Source organism: Nilaparvata lugens, chromosome 5 (genome assembly GCF_014356525.2).
Source record: "Nilaparvata lugens isolate BPH chromosome 5, ASM1435652v1, whole genome shotgun sequence".
Classification (NCBI taxonomy): domain Eukaryota; kingdom Metazoa; phylum Arthropoda; class Insecta; order Hemiptera; family Delphacidae; genus Nilaparvata; species Nilaparvata lugens.
Genome location: NC_052508.1, coordinates 25528712 through 25549303, shown reverse-complemented (window position 1 = coordinate 25549303; position 20592 = coordinate 25528712). Strand labels below are relative to the sequence as shown.

The window sequence follows — 20592 nt, the reverse complement described above, 5'->3', positions numbered from 1 at the left end:
TGGAGTTTGACAAAGAGAGCTGGCAAGTGCATTACCTAGGTCATAAGTTGCCTTTGGAAATAATTCATTTCTGGGTGTCTGAGCACGAAGCGATTGTAATGGCCGATCGGCACTGCGCTCAAAGGAACGCGATCGCCCAACAAGAGGATGCGAAAACCCCAGCTAATGCATCGCATCCCGACTCCTTTCACTGGAGCAGACTACCAGCGCAGCGCAGCGCATGTATTACTTGCGCTCGGTTAAAATTCAACGAATCCTGTCCTGAACGGCTCCCGCTATCAAAATGCAATTTATACACGTTAGGCGGTCAATAAATTCGTTCAACCAATAACAGGAGCCCGGGCGAGCTCCTTGAAACATTCAAACAATTCATGAGTAGATTTCATGATGTAATTAGTTCTTATAAGTAAAAATAATTCTCTGAAAATTTCTCCAATTATTGTCTGAATATAGTTCATTATTCCATCACCAATCCATAAAATTCCACCAACATAAGTTCGAAGCAGTTGGAAAAGATTTAAAACTGCTAACGTCTAGGTTTTGAGCCCTATGAATGGGCAAGTCTTTGCCATCACAGCGCACATTTCATGAAAAATTCAAATTCAATTGAACAAGTTTTTAAACTTGGAACGGCATTATCAATCTATTCCATAGGCTTCGATCACTGTGAGTGTAGAAAATTGCAAGTTTCTGAACAAAATAGCTGTTGCTGTTCACTGTGGAAATATCAAATGGTCTTGAAATTTCATCCAAAATCTTAGAACTGATTCTCGTCAATCTTTCAGGAGGTGCAAACTTTGAACTTTGGAAAATGTATTCTATTGAATCTAGAAAACTGAAATTCTAAATCCACAAAGGGTTAAGGGCTAACACCTGTTTTCTTTTCATACTATACTTGAAAAATTCAATCAATAAATTAGTGAAATATTTTATTTATCTTATATATTTGACAAATAATATATATATTGGCAAAGATTCATTGAAAAATACGATTTCTTAATGAGGTCTATTAATGGAGATCTACTTTTCGAAGTTTTCTACATGCTCTTCATAGGCTCCAGCGTAGTCCCCAATCTAAAATATCATATTTTTCATAAATGAATCATATTTTTCCAAGTATTCTTGTTCATACTTTTTGACTTTTGCCATGACTCGTGAAGATATCCAACTTTCAAGTATTGCGTATATCAATTATTATTGATATCCAGCGTACGCTTTGATTCAATGATATGAGTATTTTGTTTTTGACCGAAATATCTTTATTTATTCCAATTGAGTATCAAACATCAAAGAGAATTCCCCCCGCCACATTAATAAAAGAGTAGCTAGAAGTTACTGTTTCAGAAAACTCATGACTCAAATCTTATGCAAAAGAAAACATCACCGATCAGCATCACCAATGATAATTAACCCTATCTTGAAAAATTTACCTTACTTCATATATTATGCTGTCGGAGAGACTGTCCGTTTTCTCCGCTGTGCAGCATTAATTTTAGTTTTGTCTTGAAATATAAATTCAACCGACTATTTTTGTTAGTAACTTGTCCTGAAATCCACAATGTAACTTATAAGAATCTATTTAGAAACGTACAACAAATCACATAACACACATAAACAACTTTCAACTGTCAGCGGATGAAAGGATTGAAGCTTGCCAACGAATAATCTTCCAGTTCACATCAACTTTAACCAACAGGCCGCCTTGTAAGTAGACAGTTATTTTGATGTATGTTGACAAGCTCAATTATGTAGAATGTAATTATTGTTGCTAATGGAAACGTAATTAAGTGTGGGGCAAATCGAAATGGCTGCTTTTGTTTTGTACCGCCGCCTACTGTACCGAACAAGTACGGAAGAAGTATTGAACGATATTATTTGCTTGCAATAGTAATAATCCAACCATTAAACATAGACTGGTCAAAGTGATTAGAAGTTGATAGTTTTAAGTAGAAATTAAGTATTCAGTACTTAGCTGAAATCACGGCTACTGAAGTAGAAGTAATTTGACTCTGCGCAAGTCATCGTCAATGATTGGACAAACTAATTATACATGGATATCACTCATGTCAAATATTTTTAATGAGAATTAAGTAGATCAAGAATTCTTGAAAATCGCTTTCAAGAACTCGATGACTCCGGATTCAGTACAAGTTTGTCGTAGGCAACGATTCAAACTATTTTCTGTGTTAGCCACTACATAAATTAATTGTGAATGATGATATCAATAATTGTTTCTTCATAACCGATAATACCCTTTTTTGAAGACGGTTAACTTGTTGAAATGACTAAAGAAGGTTAATAGGAATTTAACCCATTTATTCTATTTTTTTTCGTTTTTTTTTTGTCCACCACTCAAGTCAATCAACTAAAAACGTCCTTGGTTCTAAAGCTGCTTGTCTGGCTTTTCGATCAGCCCAATATTTCTTCATTCTCTCGGATCGGTGTCGTCTTTCTGTATCAGTGATTACAATCTCCCTGTGCATTTTTGGAAAATTGAATATGTGCATTTTAGTAAAAGGTTTATTTCCACTTTATTTCAACTTCCAAGTCTATTTCTTGAAGATCCATTTATTATATATATGCATGAATATGGTTTTATTCATACCCATTTCAAGATTACAAGACGAATGCACTCGACCCTTCCTTTAATCCACTATCTTCCATACAATGCAAACGTAATATATCGAAGATGATAATATGATAACAATATCATATCATTATTATGTGTGAAGAATAACAGATGAAAAAATACAGTATCATGGAAATTGAAAAATCATTCATCAATAATGAAGATATAATGATATGGAAGTTCTGATTATCCTTGTTCGAAATAATTTGAATCAGTAAACTCTGGTCAGTGTTTTCTTCAAACTTCTCATAAAACGACGAACATTTTTTCCATACTCCGAACATCTAATGGAGCCAAAGATGTAAGTAGCAGTTTTGAAACATTTTCATCAATGAATAATAAATTCCACGAATACATGGATTCGTGACCGTTCATTGCTCCTACGCGAATTCTGGATGGGACGAGGCGACGAAGGATGGGTGAAGGAGGAAGCGAAGATGAGAAGAAAGAAGGGAAATGAAAGAGCTTAGGAATAGAAGGAGAAGAGATACTGCACCAAATTCTGGCCGGTTGGCTAGTGCTATCATATTTGTGAACAAAAAACAGACGAAAAATAATAACTTGTATGAATAACGACCTACACGATCTTCTTTTTTAATCATTTACAAATTTTTTGGTTGTCGACCAAAATTTCTACATCCCATCAGTGTCATGTTGTGAGAATCTGTTACACACTCTCAACGTTCTTAATCGTAGTAAGTTTAATCAATCGTAGGACTACTTGATCGATAGTAAAATCAGTTTTAACTTCGTTTTTATTTTTGTATGACTTAACATGAAAAATGAGAACAAACCAATAAGACGAAGGAGATTCAACAAAGATGAGGAGTGGAATAGAAGTGGGATGAGGAGGAAGAGAGGGAAATGATGAGGAGCAGGGAGAGAATGAGTAAGAGGAGAATGGAGTGGAGAAGAAAGAAGAAAAAAGAGAGAGGAGAGTTAGAATAGGAGGAACAGGGGAAGACGGAGAAGGCAAAGAAGTAAGAGGAGGAGGAAGAGGAATAATAGGAAAGGCAAGTGAAGATGGAAGGAAAGATGAAACAGGTGGAGGAGAAGCAGTAGCAAGAGGATGAGGAATAGCAGGATGAGGAGGATAGTGAGGAGGATGGGGAGGATATAGCTAGGAAATGGAGGAAAAAGAAGAAAACGGTAAGAGTAAATTAAGGAAAGGGGAGGATTACAATATTAGAAGGAGTAGGAGGAGGTTAAGAAGCAGAAAGAGAAAATGTGAGTAAGAGCAAAGCAGGACCTCCATGAATGGCCTAAAGAGGCTATAATCCAGGGCGGCAGAATTCAGAAGGCGACAAATTTTGGTAAGAAATTAAAAATAATTTACTCTAAGAGCTAAACATAAAATATTATAAAGAAAAATTATTACTTGTAATCGCTCGTAATAAGAAAGTAATTTGTAGATTTGAATTATTCAAACAATCATTCACATTCACAATCTCATTTATTTTGTAGTACTAACATTCGTGGAATATTTCATGTTCCAGGATGTTACAGTACTTGCGCACAAGCAGTCAGCCAATTTAGACCAGGCAGCGATTTCTCAAAATAATTATTTTATTTTTCTTAAAATATTTAATATACATAGGAGATGTTTGGAACAAATTTTTTGGACTCTGCAGTTTTGTTTGATATAGTTCAGAGATAATTATGTCAAAGGCCGCCTCACCTGCCCCCTGTGCTAAGGGCATGTGGGTGGTTCAAAGGTGCAATAGTTTTTTAGTTTTCAGTATATATCTTGAAAACTGAATATGCGTCTTTCCTAATCATTCAACTTAACTGTTAATCTTATTCTATGTTGATCTTATTCAAAAATAAGCTACAATGTCGTAAATCAAAAACGAGCGAAGATCATTGTTTCAATTGAAAATTCTTCTGTTTTACAGAAAAGGCATCATCATTTTCTATTCAAGTTTTGATCTTACACAAAATTGATTGGCTGGATTCAAAGGCTGAGTGTTTTTGGTAAGGCTTGATGACTTTTTCAGTTTAGAATTTGGTAATTCAAATTTAATTTCTCCACTTTCGAAAAAGAATGATCAATTTTTGGAGATTAAATTCGTGAATTACTGAATGATAACCCAGAGCTGAAAGTATTTATCGAGATCTGTGGATCGATAACAGTCTGTCATTCTGAAAATGGTAGTAAGTCTTTGGAGAGATGATCCTCTCACAAATTTATACCATAATAGATCTGAAACCAGCGGTAGCTCAATGGAATATCTAATGAGATGTTTCTCACTTAAATGGTGCCGCTTTTGATTGAATTTTGGAGAATGCGCACAAAAAATTACAATTTCCAAATTCATTTAACGGTAACAAAATTATTTTTCTGAAAATTTTATCATACAAAGATTGCTTAACGAAAGCCTACGAAATTAGCCGGAATTTTGGGTGAATACAAAATTCGAAAACCTGTTATCCCCGATTATGCTCCATAGATTGAAATTGAAGTATAACTCTGGAAAAGCTATACTCATATTTTATTCATGACAGAAGAGGCTTAGGTCAGTTAGATGCTTCTCTAATCCATATTTTATGTTGTGGCTACATTTTTCAGAATAATGTCTTTCCAGCACTCTCAACTTTGTGGACACATTTAAATGAAGCTTTATTTATCGTCCAACTTTCGACATCTGCTGCCAAACTTCTGGGACTGAAGTAACCAATGATAGCCGAGTTTTTCTGATTAGGAAAGAGAACACCCAGCTTATATTCAGGAACTACTCAACTTGAGACTTGAGCTTTGTTATCTCATTACCATCTAAATTCAAAATTTATAGTTTTTATGTTTAATTTGGACTAAAATTGTATAGAAATTGTACACGATAAAGACTAACTGGGACTGTGTCACCTAAATTTGGAAGAGAAATAGCACAAGGACTACCTTATTATTTTATCTACCAATATTATTACATTAGTGTAATTTGTATTGTGAATAAATAATGCAATAAATATTGTGAATAATTACTTTCAGATGAGATTCTAAAATCAATATTTTATAAATCACTATCTCTTCTTGACCACCAAAATGCAGACACTACTTGAAATATAATTTCAAACATATCACTGATGGCATTAAAGGATTGTTCCAAGACTTTAGCAGTAGGCCCTAAACAGAAACGATATCACAACAAGAAAGCGTGAAAAACAGGAAATGAAATTCACTGCTCTGGGAGATCAATGAAGCATGCAGAATGAGTATATGCATCATGATATCATATTTAAATTCAAATTCATTTTTCAACATAAAAATTATATTATACAAATCAATAAAATAAATATTCTCAACTTGAGTCAGAATATTGACAATACCGGCAAAGAATAACTTATGCGCTGACAGTGAGTTCGAACAATTGAAATTGAAATTTATTCTTCCAAAAAAAAAATAGAAAACACAACTATAGGTATTGTATGATAAACTTGTCAGAAAAAAAGAATATAGAACTTACTATGAACAAAAAAAATAAATGGGGAAACTAGGTCACATCCTACTCATTACAAATTATACAACAAATTAAAAAGTAAATCACAAATTAAAGAAGAGCAGAACAATAGGAAGCTGAGACAAATAATTATGAAGATTTATAACACAACTTACTCATCAACTGTAACACTACACATAATGGAAATAGATACTCGTAATTTGAAATAAACATTCATTTAAACATTTTAAATGTATGTCAATAATGAATAATACTCCACAATTTTCCGACTTTTTTTTCTTTCCTAACAATCACTAGCAGTTAACAGTTGACTCCTTATGCTGATTTTAGTGAATATATAAATAGGCATGGAAAGTATAAATATTTATTTTCATCAAACTGGTTATCAAAGAGTAGTGAAGTCCTGCAGTATTATAAGATCTACAAAATAGATTTGATTTTCCCATCCATTGACTAATGAGAGCATTCTTCACTTTTTATCAAGCAATACAAAGTAATCTAATTTTGTTACTAGCACGTGATGATTATATTCTAGTAAACTTCAATTTCCAAAAAGATCTTAGAATCACTATTTTTTTCACGAATATTCTTCCAAGTCTCTGTACGATGAAAATTAAATGATCAAGAACTCCTTTATCTTAAATCATCAACATTCTGATAATAATAAGAATCTCATTTACTTATTTACTTTTTTATTCAAATTTTTCTCATATGACATAATATGACAGTTTACAAATTAGAGTAATCATAGAATAATAATATCTTATATTTATCACATACGTCGTTATAATCTATTTAGATCTCCATAATATAATAATAACAATAATAATGACAATTGTATGAACTGAAAGGATTTATTTAGATATCCATAATTGTTATAAAGATTTTGTGGCTACCCCGTGAAGCTAATTTTAGCTTATATTGGTAGCAATAATAATAATAATAATAATGATCCATTATCAAGGGAAGCAATGACTCTTTTCGGGTGCATATTGCAACTACATAACTGAATTTGTAATAAAAGCCAAGTTTGTGCGTGAGGCGGTTGGGAATGAATGAATCGACTTGGGAAGTTGAAGCAAGAGACACAGAATGTGGAGACAATTTATGTTATGATCCGGGCAATTAACGGTTGAATGGGAGTTCCCCGATGTTCTCTTAAAACAGTAGCAAACAAGTGCAGAGCCCAACACGTAACAATTACTCTATTCATTTATTAACAGTGTTTCCTACAATCAGTGTTTTTTGTCATGCAGAGTGCACTGATAGACCTTTCTATTGTTGAACGTTCTCGAACACAGGATATGGTAGACGGCCTGATTCCACACAAAACCCCGGCATTCTTCTCATTTCGCTCGTTTGCATTTATAAGTTCATTTATGAGACCATCAAGAAACATTTTTACATGAGTAAATTTCTTCTCAGAGAAACTGAATTGGGAGGCATCCCAATAATCAAGGGACATTACTGATGTGTAAGTTATAATCTCTCAATAAATTATTACTGAATGCTGCAGAATATTTTTCTATAAATGAGAGGACGGTGTGATTGTTAGATTAGTCCGAAGAAATGAACAACCGGTATACAAAACAATTTTTGGGAAATAATCGGACTAAAAAGCTTTCATCTAAATTTAAATAGAAAATTATTTTACGTCTATGTATTTTCTTTATTTCTAGAGAAGTATATTTGAGGTATATTTGAAGTATATATTTGTCTTGTAATAGAGAAGTTTGGACGTTAAAGTATGAAAAGCAGGCTCATAAAGTTAACAAAATGATAGTCTTTCCTGCGCTAAGCAGATCAACTTAGAATAATTTATGCTAGGATAATAGGGCAGATCAACAAGAAAATTCAAGTGAGTGAACATGATTCATTAATTCTAGAGCATTTGACTTTGTAAGCATTATTTAAGATAATATCTTATTTGTAGTTATATGAATTATTCGATAAAGCGTCCCGACAGACCAGCTCCAGGCGATACATCGGAATCCAGTAGGAACTAGATTTAATGATAAAAACTAAATTATAGGATGCCAGTTTGAAAATAGGTGTTAAAATCTCTCATATTATCAAGACTATAGATTTTTACTTTGTGAAATGGAATATATACCTTTGCACAGCAGCAGCTAGAAACTATACCATTTAAGATTATCCCTATTCAAATTTCAGGAAAAATAAAATAAAATGTATTGAAATTTGTGGTCAACAAAGTAAAACACTCGTCTTATCAGTATAATGGAAATCTTGTGATAATAAAAATCAGAATTTATAACTGAAAAATGTAAAGAGAGGAGAAAAAATCTTGAAGCCTGGGGGGCTGAGTATTTATTTTTCAGAGTAAGAACAACCAAAAGTTTAGCTATGTATACTATACCTAAAATCAGGATAGAGAAACGAGAGAATGTTCTCAATTCTTCTCGCTTAGTATAGAACTCTATAAAGTAAAAGTACTCCTAAATAAAATACTATGAGTACTTGGTTTTTGGAGTAATTCAATTCCATCAAATAAATTGTAGCAATTATGTTGAATGAACTATATTGAACATACATTGAACACATAATTGAACACATATCCATTCATCCTTCAGATCAGGAAGATGAAGAGGCTTGAGAGTGAGAGAGGGACGAGGGAGAGAGGGACGAGGGAGATTCAGGGGCTTGTACCCCTTCAAACGTCAATAAAGTAAAATTTCCACTAAACAAACCTCTATCAAAATGAAGTCCATGGGAATAGAATTCGAAATTTGACCAATGATTAAATTCTTGATAATTTCCGAAACAGCACTTGTGATTCAGGGGTGAGATTTCTCAAGCATTTAGAGCTCACATCTACAAAACTTTCTAACACATCATTTTCAATCCTTCTATTAATTTGTTGTATCCAACGAATGACTCTATTCTTCTATTATCTTGATGAAATTCTGCAATAAACCAAATTCAATCAATCTATTTCTGTAGAACTAGAATCTGAATCCTCTTTCAATGCTACAGATAACTCAGATGTATTCTTGATCATTCAACTCCGTTCATCATAAAAAAGGATTTACTCTAACAATTAATTTGATATGAAGAAGTGATCATATTCCATTGTCGAATTTCTCTGGTTGATAACAAATTATATAAAATTACAATTATTATGTTAATATAAATTAGAATATTATTAATAATAGTTACTTACAACGTCAGCTGATGCAGGAGGGGGAGGGGGCTGGGAGGCTGGTGGTTGGCCCCACCATCGAGGGGGTCCAGGGGGGGGCCCAGCCGCCATTGCCCCCTTGGCACCTATACCACCATTAAAATCTCCAATCCATGGAGCTGTCAGCGTCGTTCTGTCAACTCCTCTCGTCCACAAAATCTTTTCAGTCAACAGTTTTCAATTCGAGGTTTCCAATACTTCCAACAATCTTCACGTTTCTCCAATAGAATCCTCAGCTGTTTAGAGCGAAAATCTTCATTCCCGGTTTTTTGAATTGCAAACTGTATGATCCCCAGTCACGTTTTCCAGATGAATTTTTTTCAAATTTCCTCAACAACACAAAATGGTATTCGTATGCAGTTATCAAACTTGATGCTCTAAATCGGTAAATGTCCCTACCTCTTTCTCACACAATGTTTAGTTACTGAAAGTCTGGAGCACAAAATTCTTAATCCTCACATGGAATTGATTTCCCTCAATAGTTATGGCAACTTGCAAAAATGAAACTTATCAAGAAAATATATTTATAATGTTTTTATGATTGATGATTAACAGTCGGCATGTAAAATTTTTAAAAATTTCCTTTGATATTAGAACCACAAACATTCACCCATAACTACTGATTTATCTATTGATTAACTAGTCACTATTTGGAGCCGGTGATTAAAAATTTCCCGCAAGTACTACACATGAAGTATTTTGCAGTATCATTATGCTTTACAGTTTTTTGGAAAGTCAGATTCTAATCGTTCTTGGAGTCAGATATTGCTGAGAAAATCAATATTCGCATATTGAATGGTAGGACCGGGCGCGATTGGCAGAGTGCGCGCGCGTTCTAGCTGGTTGAGAGAGAGTCGGAGACGCGCACCGCACACAGCACAGCCAACAGAGCACAGCACAGCACAGCACACGTGCTCGCGGCTGCAGAGCAATGTTGTCAATGAAGGCGCATCCTTCGACCTCTGAACTCTGCACAGTGCACAGGTCTTCCGCCAGGCTGCAGCACTTGCCCGTCAACCAGCTCTGGGCGATCAGCGCTTCCTGCTTCAGGGCGCCTCTTCAACAAGCAGGACACCTGACACCTGAATAGACGAGGATAGTGTGATGGTCACTACAGTGCGACTGTTGGCAAAGAAGCTACACGGCTTTGGAAAAGCAGCAACAGAAATACTTAAATTTGTGTCGCTTCTTCCAGTGACTAGAGTGTAGCTGTTCTCTGGTCAACTATCCAAGTCCGTCAGGTGTTTCCGTGTCCGTACCTAAGTGTTCCCAATGTGAACTTTTCATCTGCATGTAAGGCGGATGACATTATCACCTGACTATATAAATGGGCTAATTCAAAACTCCAAGATCGAAAGATACAATCAATAATAATTAATAAGAACTACAATTAATTATCGCCACCATCGTCTTCCTTTACAATACAATTAATTATAAAATTAATATAATTAGTTAGATATAATATTGATAGAACTAAAAAAATAATCAATGAGAACTAAAAGTTTTTTCCGCTGAGAGAATGAAAAAAATGATTTGTTCAAATAATATGAGTGTGTTGAAAAAAATTAGATTGATTTCAAGCCAGTATAATAGGCCTAGGTTGGATTGGCTTGCTGATATGATTCGAAATAATAATTTATCCTGGCTGGAGCAACCCAGAAGATTATTATATTCTGATGCTTCTACTATAATTCCAATTCCAGTAATCAGAGGTGAACATCACTTCATTTTTGCCAAGATATTCATTGTTGCCAAGTTTAGCTGAAAGCCCAATTTATTTTATTATATTGTTCTATACAATTGATTCTTCCAATTAGTGGCCAGCATAGACAGCGAATTATGATCTACAATCTAAATCATGCATCGTTTCAATATTCGATTAACTGGATCTTGCCAAACTGTAGGCTATGCTAGAAATGGCTTGATCTACGTATTCATAACAATGCGGTCGATAGCAAATCTCTTCGGCGACAACAAGCATACCTCTTCACGTTGTATGTTAGAATGATTCAAGTGAATTCTATTTTGTTGTTTGGCGATTTTGAGTCTGCAAACAATCGTCTTTGTGAGTAAACGCGTTATTCATTGTAACACTGTCACGTACTATATCACTATGACTGGGAGAGCGGCAACAGGATTGGGTGGCGCTGCGCTGCGCTGGTCGCTAAGGCCACCACCACCACAGATCAGAGCAAAGATTGGGTCAATCAGACTGCACATCTAAAGCACCGCTCTAATTGGATAGTACGTGGTTCGGGTGACCTTCTCAACCGCCACATGAAATAGTTCAGCATAAACCTGGATCCACTATCTGCAGGTGAGCTCTTCTTTAATGCATTTGCAACTGTGAGAAAATTCGAGCTGCTCTCGGAAATAATGAGATCAGCACCTGAAAGTGTTCATTGTCTCCTTGTTTACTGTTTATTTGGAGAGACATCTTTTTTAGCTTCACACTCCAAGAACTCAATTCAAAAAATTGGACTTTTCAAGCAATCTCCTTGAAGCTTTCTACAGATGTGAGCTTTTTACTACGGTAATGTTCCACTTACCTCTCACCTCATTTCCACCAACAGCTGCTAACTCGGGATAAGCTTTGGGAGAAGCTCTCATCTAATTTTTATAATCCCGATAACTTTTCGAGAAGCTAATAGTTCACCTAGGAGATTCATTATTTCAAATTTTGCTTTCTAATACTGGATCACAAGAATTGATTTTTACATCAAGTGGGATTGATTTCTAAAAGATATTCGGAATTCCAAATCAACTCGATGCTAAGAAGGTATAAGCAGCTGATTGGACCGATATTCGAGATAGCTGATCGCAGTTGATGAAACCCAGAGTAATCAAACTATAAAATTGCTGTGTTGTCAAATAGTGCGAAATCTATTTTTTTCATGCAAGCCCATATGACTGGATTATATTCAAATTGGCAACTCTGCACCGACTGTGATGTCTAATCATAGCCACCTCTACATCTAATACATCCCATCCAGACCTATGGATTTGCATGAAACAATTAAAATTCAGTACAATTTGGCAACGCAGATATTCTCTCCAAGTCTCAACTTATTCTATACAGACAACATACTTTTGAGGAAATTTATTAGTGGGGAAATGTCAATGGGAATCCTTAATAGAAACATTTTGTCTTTCTGGAATTGTTTTATCAGTAAAGTGAGAATAAAGATTGATATATTTGTCAATATAATTATACGTTTTCTCGTTTCAATTCGTACAGATTTTGAACGTGAGAAGATCGTTCCAAATTTTCAACTTACATGAAAAAATTAATTGAAAAATGACTCAATGAATCATTTTCATGTGGAATATAACAATATAATATTGATGCGCTATTTACTCTCTCAAGGTGTGAGAATTAAATTGCAAAGCACCAAGAATACATACGTTATTCTATTGAGGGGATAAATCAATATTAAGGGACGTATCAGAATTATGTTGAACTTAATCTTATGATATTCGATAAATCTTGAGTTAACAATGACAAGCACGGTTTTCTCCAAGGTGCACGAAAACCGTACCCTCAATCGCCGAGAATAAAGTCGATATTACAATAGGTAGGGTAAATAAATGGAGGAAAGGTATCAAAATTATGTGGAATTTGTTCACTTAATCTTGTAAGATTCGATAAATTTCTATGTTACCGACCATAATTTTGGGTATTTTCACAGGAGGTCAACAATAATGTAAAGCAATATTTCACAAATATTTTTGCAAATTGTTGAGCGAACTGCGAAATTCTAATACGTTTTCCTGTTGATTTAATACTTTGACTTTTCCGACAACAAAACGGCTTCTGAAGCACAATGATAAATCGACCTACGTACAGTCTTCCTGGGAACTTAGCATTTGGAGGTATTATTCAAATTCAAATGGTGGTATCTGAGCTGGTCCCGTAATAAATAACATGTGGAGCTCCCAAGCTAGTAGCGCACCGTCTAGCAGCAGTTTTGAATTGTTGCTTGAAAATCTCATAACGTTGAATAGGATCTACTCGTTTTGCCCAATCGATCAAAGTTTAGTCTCAAGATGAGAAAACTTCACTAAGAGTGCAGCAGTATTGTAGTGACTTTATTAGAATTCTCGTACGCTAGTAGTGGCCATTTATCAAGTCTTTCTTTATCCAGCGATCAGTCTCTCCTTTCCTGAGAACTCTGATAATTTCAAATTACTTGTCCATATTCCAGGACTTTCTCAATCATTTCAATCAACTAATCACTTCTCCTCTATAAGTCGATATGGTGGAGTATTCATTCATGTGTAGCCTATTCTGAAAGAGATGAATGATTGGAGGCAGTCAAAAACAGACTATTGAAAAATACCTCAACCCACTGATCGATCAATCTCAGTAAAGAGGTAGATAAACTTAAACTTTTTCCCACCCCCACCCTGGGAAATGCATGGGGAAACTCGAATTGAAACAAATGCATGGGGAAACTCGAATTGAAACTCCTTTTGATTTCGATAATTTTTCATATGAACAGAAAAATCTACTGTATCAGCTATATAAATGGAGCTTCGAAATTCGATAAATAACCCACATTTTACAAAAAGTTTCGAATTCACTATGCAATTGTATGAGAACTGTGAAATATAATTCAGATATTATTTTCAATAATATAATTTGGATGATTAGATTTTCATAAGGTTATCAACTCCTGTCCAACTTCATATTTGAACGAGGGTTCTACGAGTTCGTAAAAGCAACCGTTAATGCTTACTGTTCATGATGAGCTGTTCATAATATTGTGCACTCTTTAAATTCAATGGTTCACTCCGTGAACTTCAAATAGTCCTCAATAAAGAAATTTTTGAACAAGAAGCTAAAATGTAAGTACAAGATATTTGATAGTAATTCCTGTTTTATTTTCAATAATCATGTACTGTATTCGATTTTCCATAGAGCCAGAATCGAATTTTCAATGAACATTTTTTTTATGTCTTTCACAGAGTCAATCTAGAAACTTTCATTACAACATACAGTAGAGATTAGAGATCGATAGCAATAATTGACTTTGATGGTTCACTGACCTCAGCTATCATCCCGCAACAAAATTCGCTTGGCAACACATAGCACATTACTCCAGAATAACAGTAGTAGGCGAAAGAAGTAATTCCGATTCTAATTTAGCGGTGTATCAGCAGCCAGGAGGCATGGCTGGAATCTCAACTACAGAACAATGAATGTTTTTCCAGCGCTGGTTGGCCTAATAAACATAAATCGTGTGGCTCAGCGACAAACTATTCTCGATTTTGTTGCAACGAGTTTGCACAGTTCTCAGGTACTGTAATTGTCCGGTTGAGGAATGGGGAAGCATCTGATGGACAGAACTGGAGAAAAGCAGGTGCAGGCAGGCACCTCATTGGTCAGAAAAGTCGCAGCAACATCAAATTGCAATGACACAGACGCGTAATTGGAGAGCTGTGATCGAATTCTAGACGTCGACTTCAACAAGCGAGCCCACACTAGATCATTCTATTTATTGCCCCATTACGCGAAATAATAAGGGCGGCCCTGCTTATTAAAATAATAGTAATTCTGCACTGTTATTATTTCAAAGTGATCTCGATCTTGTTATCTGCCGGGGACAAAGCGATAGCCGGTTCTGTTGTGCCCAGCGCAACATTCATAGATTATTTACTTCACAATAGCCGCCAGCATTAGTTTGTTATTAGGACTGAGCGTGCGAAGAAATCGAATTCAAAGCCACCCTCGGTGCCTCGGTCGCTTGTTAGAAGGAACATATTTATGTATGAGTATGATGTATTGTACTCACTTGTTAGAAACAGTGTCATTGTACCAATTTCACTTACAAATATGGCTCGCCGATGTGCATGTTGATAACACAACCGGAAGCCTCTCTCTCATATAGCAAATACAGAATCTATTGGTGCTTGTTCTTATTAGTTACTGCGAAGAACCAAGTTTCCTTCAAAAAGGCAACTTTGATTTCACAAATAGATCTTTAGGCTATGCTTCTCAGAACTAGTTGAAAATCAATTCTTTTTTTTGTGAGGATTTGAGTGGTGAGGATTTCCCTATCCAATTTATACTTCAAAAAACCCTTTGAAATTCAGAGCCAGTACAGTAATTTAATAATACAACTCGCGTATTACCAGAATAGCTCTGAACTTCATATTTATATAAGGTTATTGCCGTGATGCACAAGCTATTCCAGAGTTTGAACTATAATTTCATGATAGACATGAATATCATTCCCGAATATGCACCCAAACTGCCACTCATAGAAATTGTAGAGTGTCTGTCCAATTTAGAGAAGAATATTCGAAAATCAGCACAATAGTAGGCCTACTTTTATTGTTGAAGTGTCTCATCAATCACAGATGAATTGACCAACCTTAAAATTTCATGTGAGAATATGAACTAAATCAGCGTCTGTTGAACTCAAATTTTCTATTCAAATCGGTAACACATTATTTTAATAAACAGAAACATTTTCAATACAGAATAAAATATTTATAAGGAATATCTCAATAATATTCCTACAATTTTGAACATGCGTTATTAGAGTGTGATCAATTCAATAGCAATTGTGATTTTTCGATAGAAAAGTTACATGTGAAAGTCAAATCATCTTGAAGATATGAATAATATTATTATACTGTACACGTGAATAGTTCTTAATTAGAGTTGGTTGATTTCAGGTTGCAGAATTGAAAGATAACTATCATCCAATTGAAAAAAAATTATTTTAATACAGCATTTTTCAACTATCATGAAGGAACCCTCTGCCAAGAATAAGTAATCAATAGATAACAATATATCATCAACAAAATATCATAACAACTGAACATTAACATGAACATAACACTACAACATGATTATATCAGTAACATTCGAAAAATTTGCCTCCATAAGTGAGGAATGATTGGTACTTCTAAACAACGTTTAAAACAGTAAAACAACATCCTTTTCATTTGTATAAGGTAATAAAAGTCCTGAAATGGAAAACAGGACCTGTTTAGAATACATTTGCATTCAGAAGAATAATAATAGTTTGATTGATTTGCGCGTTTCAACTAGCCTCTGGTGCAGGCTCTTCTGCAACCGTTTCAGTCTCTTGATTCGCAGTTTCAGTAGCTGTAACCTCTTCAGCACTTGTTGCGTTTGCTGCATCTGGTGCATCAGACTCTGCAGCAGTAGGAGCAGAGGAATCACCCAGTTCCTGCTCCTGACCAGTCTCTCCCTCTCCAGTTTCTCCTCCCAACTGAGGCTCACTAGTTCGAGGTTCTCCCTCTTGAGGTGCTCCCTCTTCAGGTGCTTGCTGTGCACCCTCTTGAGGTGCACCCTCTGGAGGAGCAGCCCCCTCTTGAGCAGCTCCCTCCTGCGCTTCTCCTGGTTCATCCCCCATTATGAACGCCCCTTCTTCATCATCATCCTCCTCATCTCCACCCTCTTCTTCCTCCTCTGCAGCTACTTCTTCTGCCGTTTCATACACAATATCCGCGGATGTGATTTCCTCTTCATCGGGAGGAAAGAATGCATCCGACTCTTTGACGCCTGTTTTCAAATCGGGACTTATGTAGATGGGACCAAGTTGAGAGAAGGCAAGAAGTGGGTCGCTGGTCCGCTTGGCAACTGACATGATCAATTTGGTCGTTCTGAAAAATTAAACACACATTATTCAATTCGGGTAGACTGTGATAGATCACAAAATATACATTCATGCAATGAAAATACGGTGATAACTTGATCCCTGGACCAATTCACCCCTTCAACAGCATCAAGACACTACTAGCAATAGCATTTGATCATCCAGCTATTCAAGTCAACCAGCCAGCAGCATGTCGTAATTTCATAATAAGGAATACAGCAGTCAGGCAAGGATGGGTGGCTTCCTGCTACCTCCCCCCACCCTCGCCCCGAACAACCAGTATACTTTACTAATGATCGAGGTTTAATGGCATTGAAAGTTCACATGAACACAATTCTTATTCAATTTTGTACACATAGGTTGCAGAATAATGTTTTGGTGACATTATAACACAACCATCAAAGTCTGCAGTCTCTTTAATCTAGATTCTTGTAAATGAGGACTTTTGTATAAGAATGTGAGTATGATTTGTGCATGGCGGTTAGAGAATAGCTATCAAGTTAGTAAACTTGAACATTTGTAACAGATGCTACAGAATACACCTATAAATAAATAAAAGAAATTAATAATGCAAAGATCTACAGAATAGATATTGTGAAATAAATGATTTTTCATTTTATAAGCTATTAATTAATAATTGCTATCACATATACGAATCAAATACAATGGAAAATTGGAAAATGAAGGATATATCATTTGGAACGTTGGAAACAATTAGCCAGGGGGTGCCCACATACATAGGGTTGGGTTTGGACGTAGACTGCGTCCTTGGAATTCTTGGGGGGCTCAAAGTTAAATCTTGGGGGTCCCAAAAAAACAGTGACAAAATTTTTGGACATCACCCCTGGATCACAAGGGGATTCTATTAATATATTTTGATCATATCGATTTCCATGAAATAGTTCAGTTTTTCATAATGTATCTCATAGTTCTACTAAATATTATTAACGAAGATTCTACTATTATGAATTGTAGATCTATAGGTAATCCACATCACTCACTTTAGTTTTTCAGGAAGCAATTTCTCGAGATCACTCATTCCTTTGCAAACTCGTTTGGCCGTTTCCGGATCAACCGTGTCGAAGAATCCCATTTTCAAAACTTCACTTGCAAACTCTTGTACAAGCTCATCCACTTCTTTCGCCTTTGTTGCTTCAAATATCATTATGAACTGTAAAATAATTCAATTTACATCTGATGAGACGAGTTTGGAAAACAATTATAGTCATAGCGTTGTAATATATTCTATATCAAGACCGTACCCAGGGGGTGGGTCACAGGGGTTGGAACCCTCCCTCGAAATTTTCCCAAAAATAAAAATTTTCATGTACATAGGAACTGAATTTCTCAAGTAGGCTATTATTTAATTATTTTCATAGGTAAATAAAGAAGAGTTCAAAATTAAAAAACAATTTCTAGTAAAAAGTACGTTACGCACACAATTTTGCGGTGCATTAAACGATGCTAAGTCTATTTGTATTGTCTATATTTTTTATTTTCCTATTCACCACAGACCACATAACGGGGAAAATTATTGAGAAGAGAGGATATCAAATTTGTCACCTCGCAATGCAGATTTTCCTCCTATTACCGCTACTAAGGTGCGTCATAGATTTATAATATAATTAAGGAAATTATTATCGATGAAAGCTTCCATCAAAGTATTAAATTTATTGTGATTGATACATTTAAGTGTAATATGTAGAAATGTGGAGTACCTATAAGAAGGAATTGAGATATTCTTGATTTTAAATTATTTTTGAAGAGGAAGCTATTAACCTAAATTTAAATGACCGTATTTTGTGTTATAGATTTTATTTGTTCTGCTGATTCTAATGAAAAGCTTTCTTGATTCTTTAGGAAGAATCATTCTATCATGTAATTTATTTTTTTTAATTACACTCTATATGTAATTCATGTAAGAGACAGACTGAACAAAACTAACAACAATACTCAAAAGACCATATTATGAAGTGATTCAATCAACTAGTGAATTATGTATTATGGAATACTATGTACTCATCTCTTTGTATAAAGGGCATGACCCTAATTACAAATAGATTATTTTCTATTAAATCAAGATATTGAAGTAGGTAATGTCTATTTGTGTTTTAAAGTAATAAGTATTGATTTGAGTTTTATATAACCTAAAGTAGGTTGACTTTATGATATAACTGAAGTTGAGTTAATTTGTATTATCCTAGTTTATTTTTTCATTCTAACAGCGGTCAAAGTATGGGTCCATCAATGTACGAGTCCATCAATTTACGGGTTCATGAATGTCTCGTGAACGTGTGTCTTTAAGCCGCTGAGATGCCTCTGAATCGATGACAGTCCTAGAAGCTTGGGGTATGCTGTCTCCTGTCCATCTGGACGTGTAGAGCTCGATCACCGAGCCTAGATTCAAATTGAAGAAACAGCTTTGAGGTAACAACTTTTTCCAAATTAAACAAAACATCCCAGGAACTCCGGATGTGGCAGAATGGGTTTTAGTGACTATAGACTTTCAAAAAATGGGAGGGGTGTAAAACGTGAACCATTTAAATCAGCAATTAAAACGTGCAGAATTGGATTCTTTTTGTTAAATCGTAACTTTGATTTGGGAATTAATAGATTACAAATATTTATTTCGTTTGAATAGTAGATTTTCGATTGTATCTTTACATTGAAATGTGAGGCCACATTTTCTATGTAAGGATCCAGCTGGGAATTTCAGTTTTCTTTAAATTTATATTCTATAATCTATTAAACTACTAAGAGTTGAATTAGCCAATATAATGTTTAAAGGTCCATGAATGTTTTGTAAATGATATTTTCATCTTAAAGTTGTAAAGGATCAAATGAAGTTTCAAGGACCCTAAACTTTTCTAAATTTGTTTTGATATCACATAATTTTAAATAGTTTTCCAAGGGAGAATTCCGTGATGTGATTTTTTAGGAATATTTGTGTTTGCAGCTTTCATAATAATAATAAAGATACAGAATGGATATGATTAACATTTGATAGCATTTTGATAGTGTTTTAAAAGTTTCCAAGTGTGTTCTGAATGTTCTAAAAGTTTTCTGAATTTTATGCTGATCTTTCTTTTAAAATATCTATTGTTATTTATGATTAATTTCTGAGCAATATCTATGATAACTTTCAATTCTTCTTTCTGAAATTAGAGTCCTTTAAGCTTCTCATGATTCAATCTAAGATGTTTTCAATGTAAAGCAGACAGAGTAGGATACTATCGAATTAGCTATATCGGAGATAATTTTCTTAATTTAGTGATTCTATTTTCGGTTTTCATGATGTAACTTCATTTTGTTTTATTAACTGTTGAATTTTAACTGTAAGAAGTGACAATATATTTGATATCTTCTCTCTATTTCGTTGTCTCTCTTGTCATTTCTGGATTCCCGTTCTCTAGCACTAGGTATGTTTATCAAGCATCCCTTTTATTAAGTTATATTGTGTGTTTGCTTCTAAATTCCAAATTAACTTTCTAAATTCATAGCACGGCACAATGGGGAATAAAATGTTTTAGTTTGGAGAGATACATTTTTTGAATTTTTAAGAGAAGTTCTCTCTGTTAATATAATCGAAACCATTTATGATCTGGAAAGAAAACGGATTAAGCACAGTTCAACGACCCATAACTCGCTTATTAGACCACTTGAAAATTTCAGTTG

The 20592-nt window shown here is 34.8% G+C and overlaps 2 protein-coding genes across 3 annotated transcripts in view; both read right to left on the bottom strand.

Moving 5' to 3' along the window:
• The window catches only part of LOC111047980 (zygotic gap protein knirps), a 29444-nt gene extending 19188 nt beyond the window's left edge, over positions 1 to 10256 (bottom strand). The window contains exon 1 of the mRNA XM_022333826.2: positions 9266 to 10256. Coding sequence (XP_022189518.2) covers positions 9266 to 9355 — 90 coding nt within the window. The 5' untranslated portion in view covers positions 9356 to 10256. The remainder of the gene's footprint in view (positions 1 to 9265) is intronic.
• Positions 10257 to 15995: 5739 nt separating this feature from the next.
• The window catches only part of LOC111047970, a 30747-nt gene continuing 26150 nt past the window's right edge, over positions 15996 to 20592 (bottom strand). For both annotated transcript variants that reach the window (XM_039428039.1, XM_039428038.1), the window contains 2 exons: positions 17919 to 18088; positions 15996 to 16924 (listed from right to left, as the gene is read on the bottom strand). In XM_039428039.1, the coding sequence (XP_039283973.1) occupies positions 16339 to 16924; positions 17919 to 18088 (756 nt within the window). In that variant the 3' untranslated portion in view covers positions 15996 to 16338. The remainder of the gene's footprint in view (positions 16925 to 17918; positions 18089 to 20592) is intronic.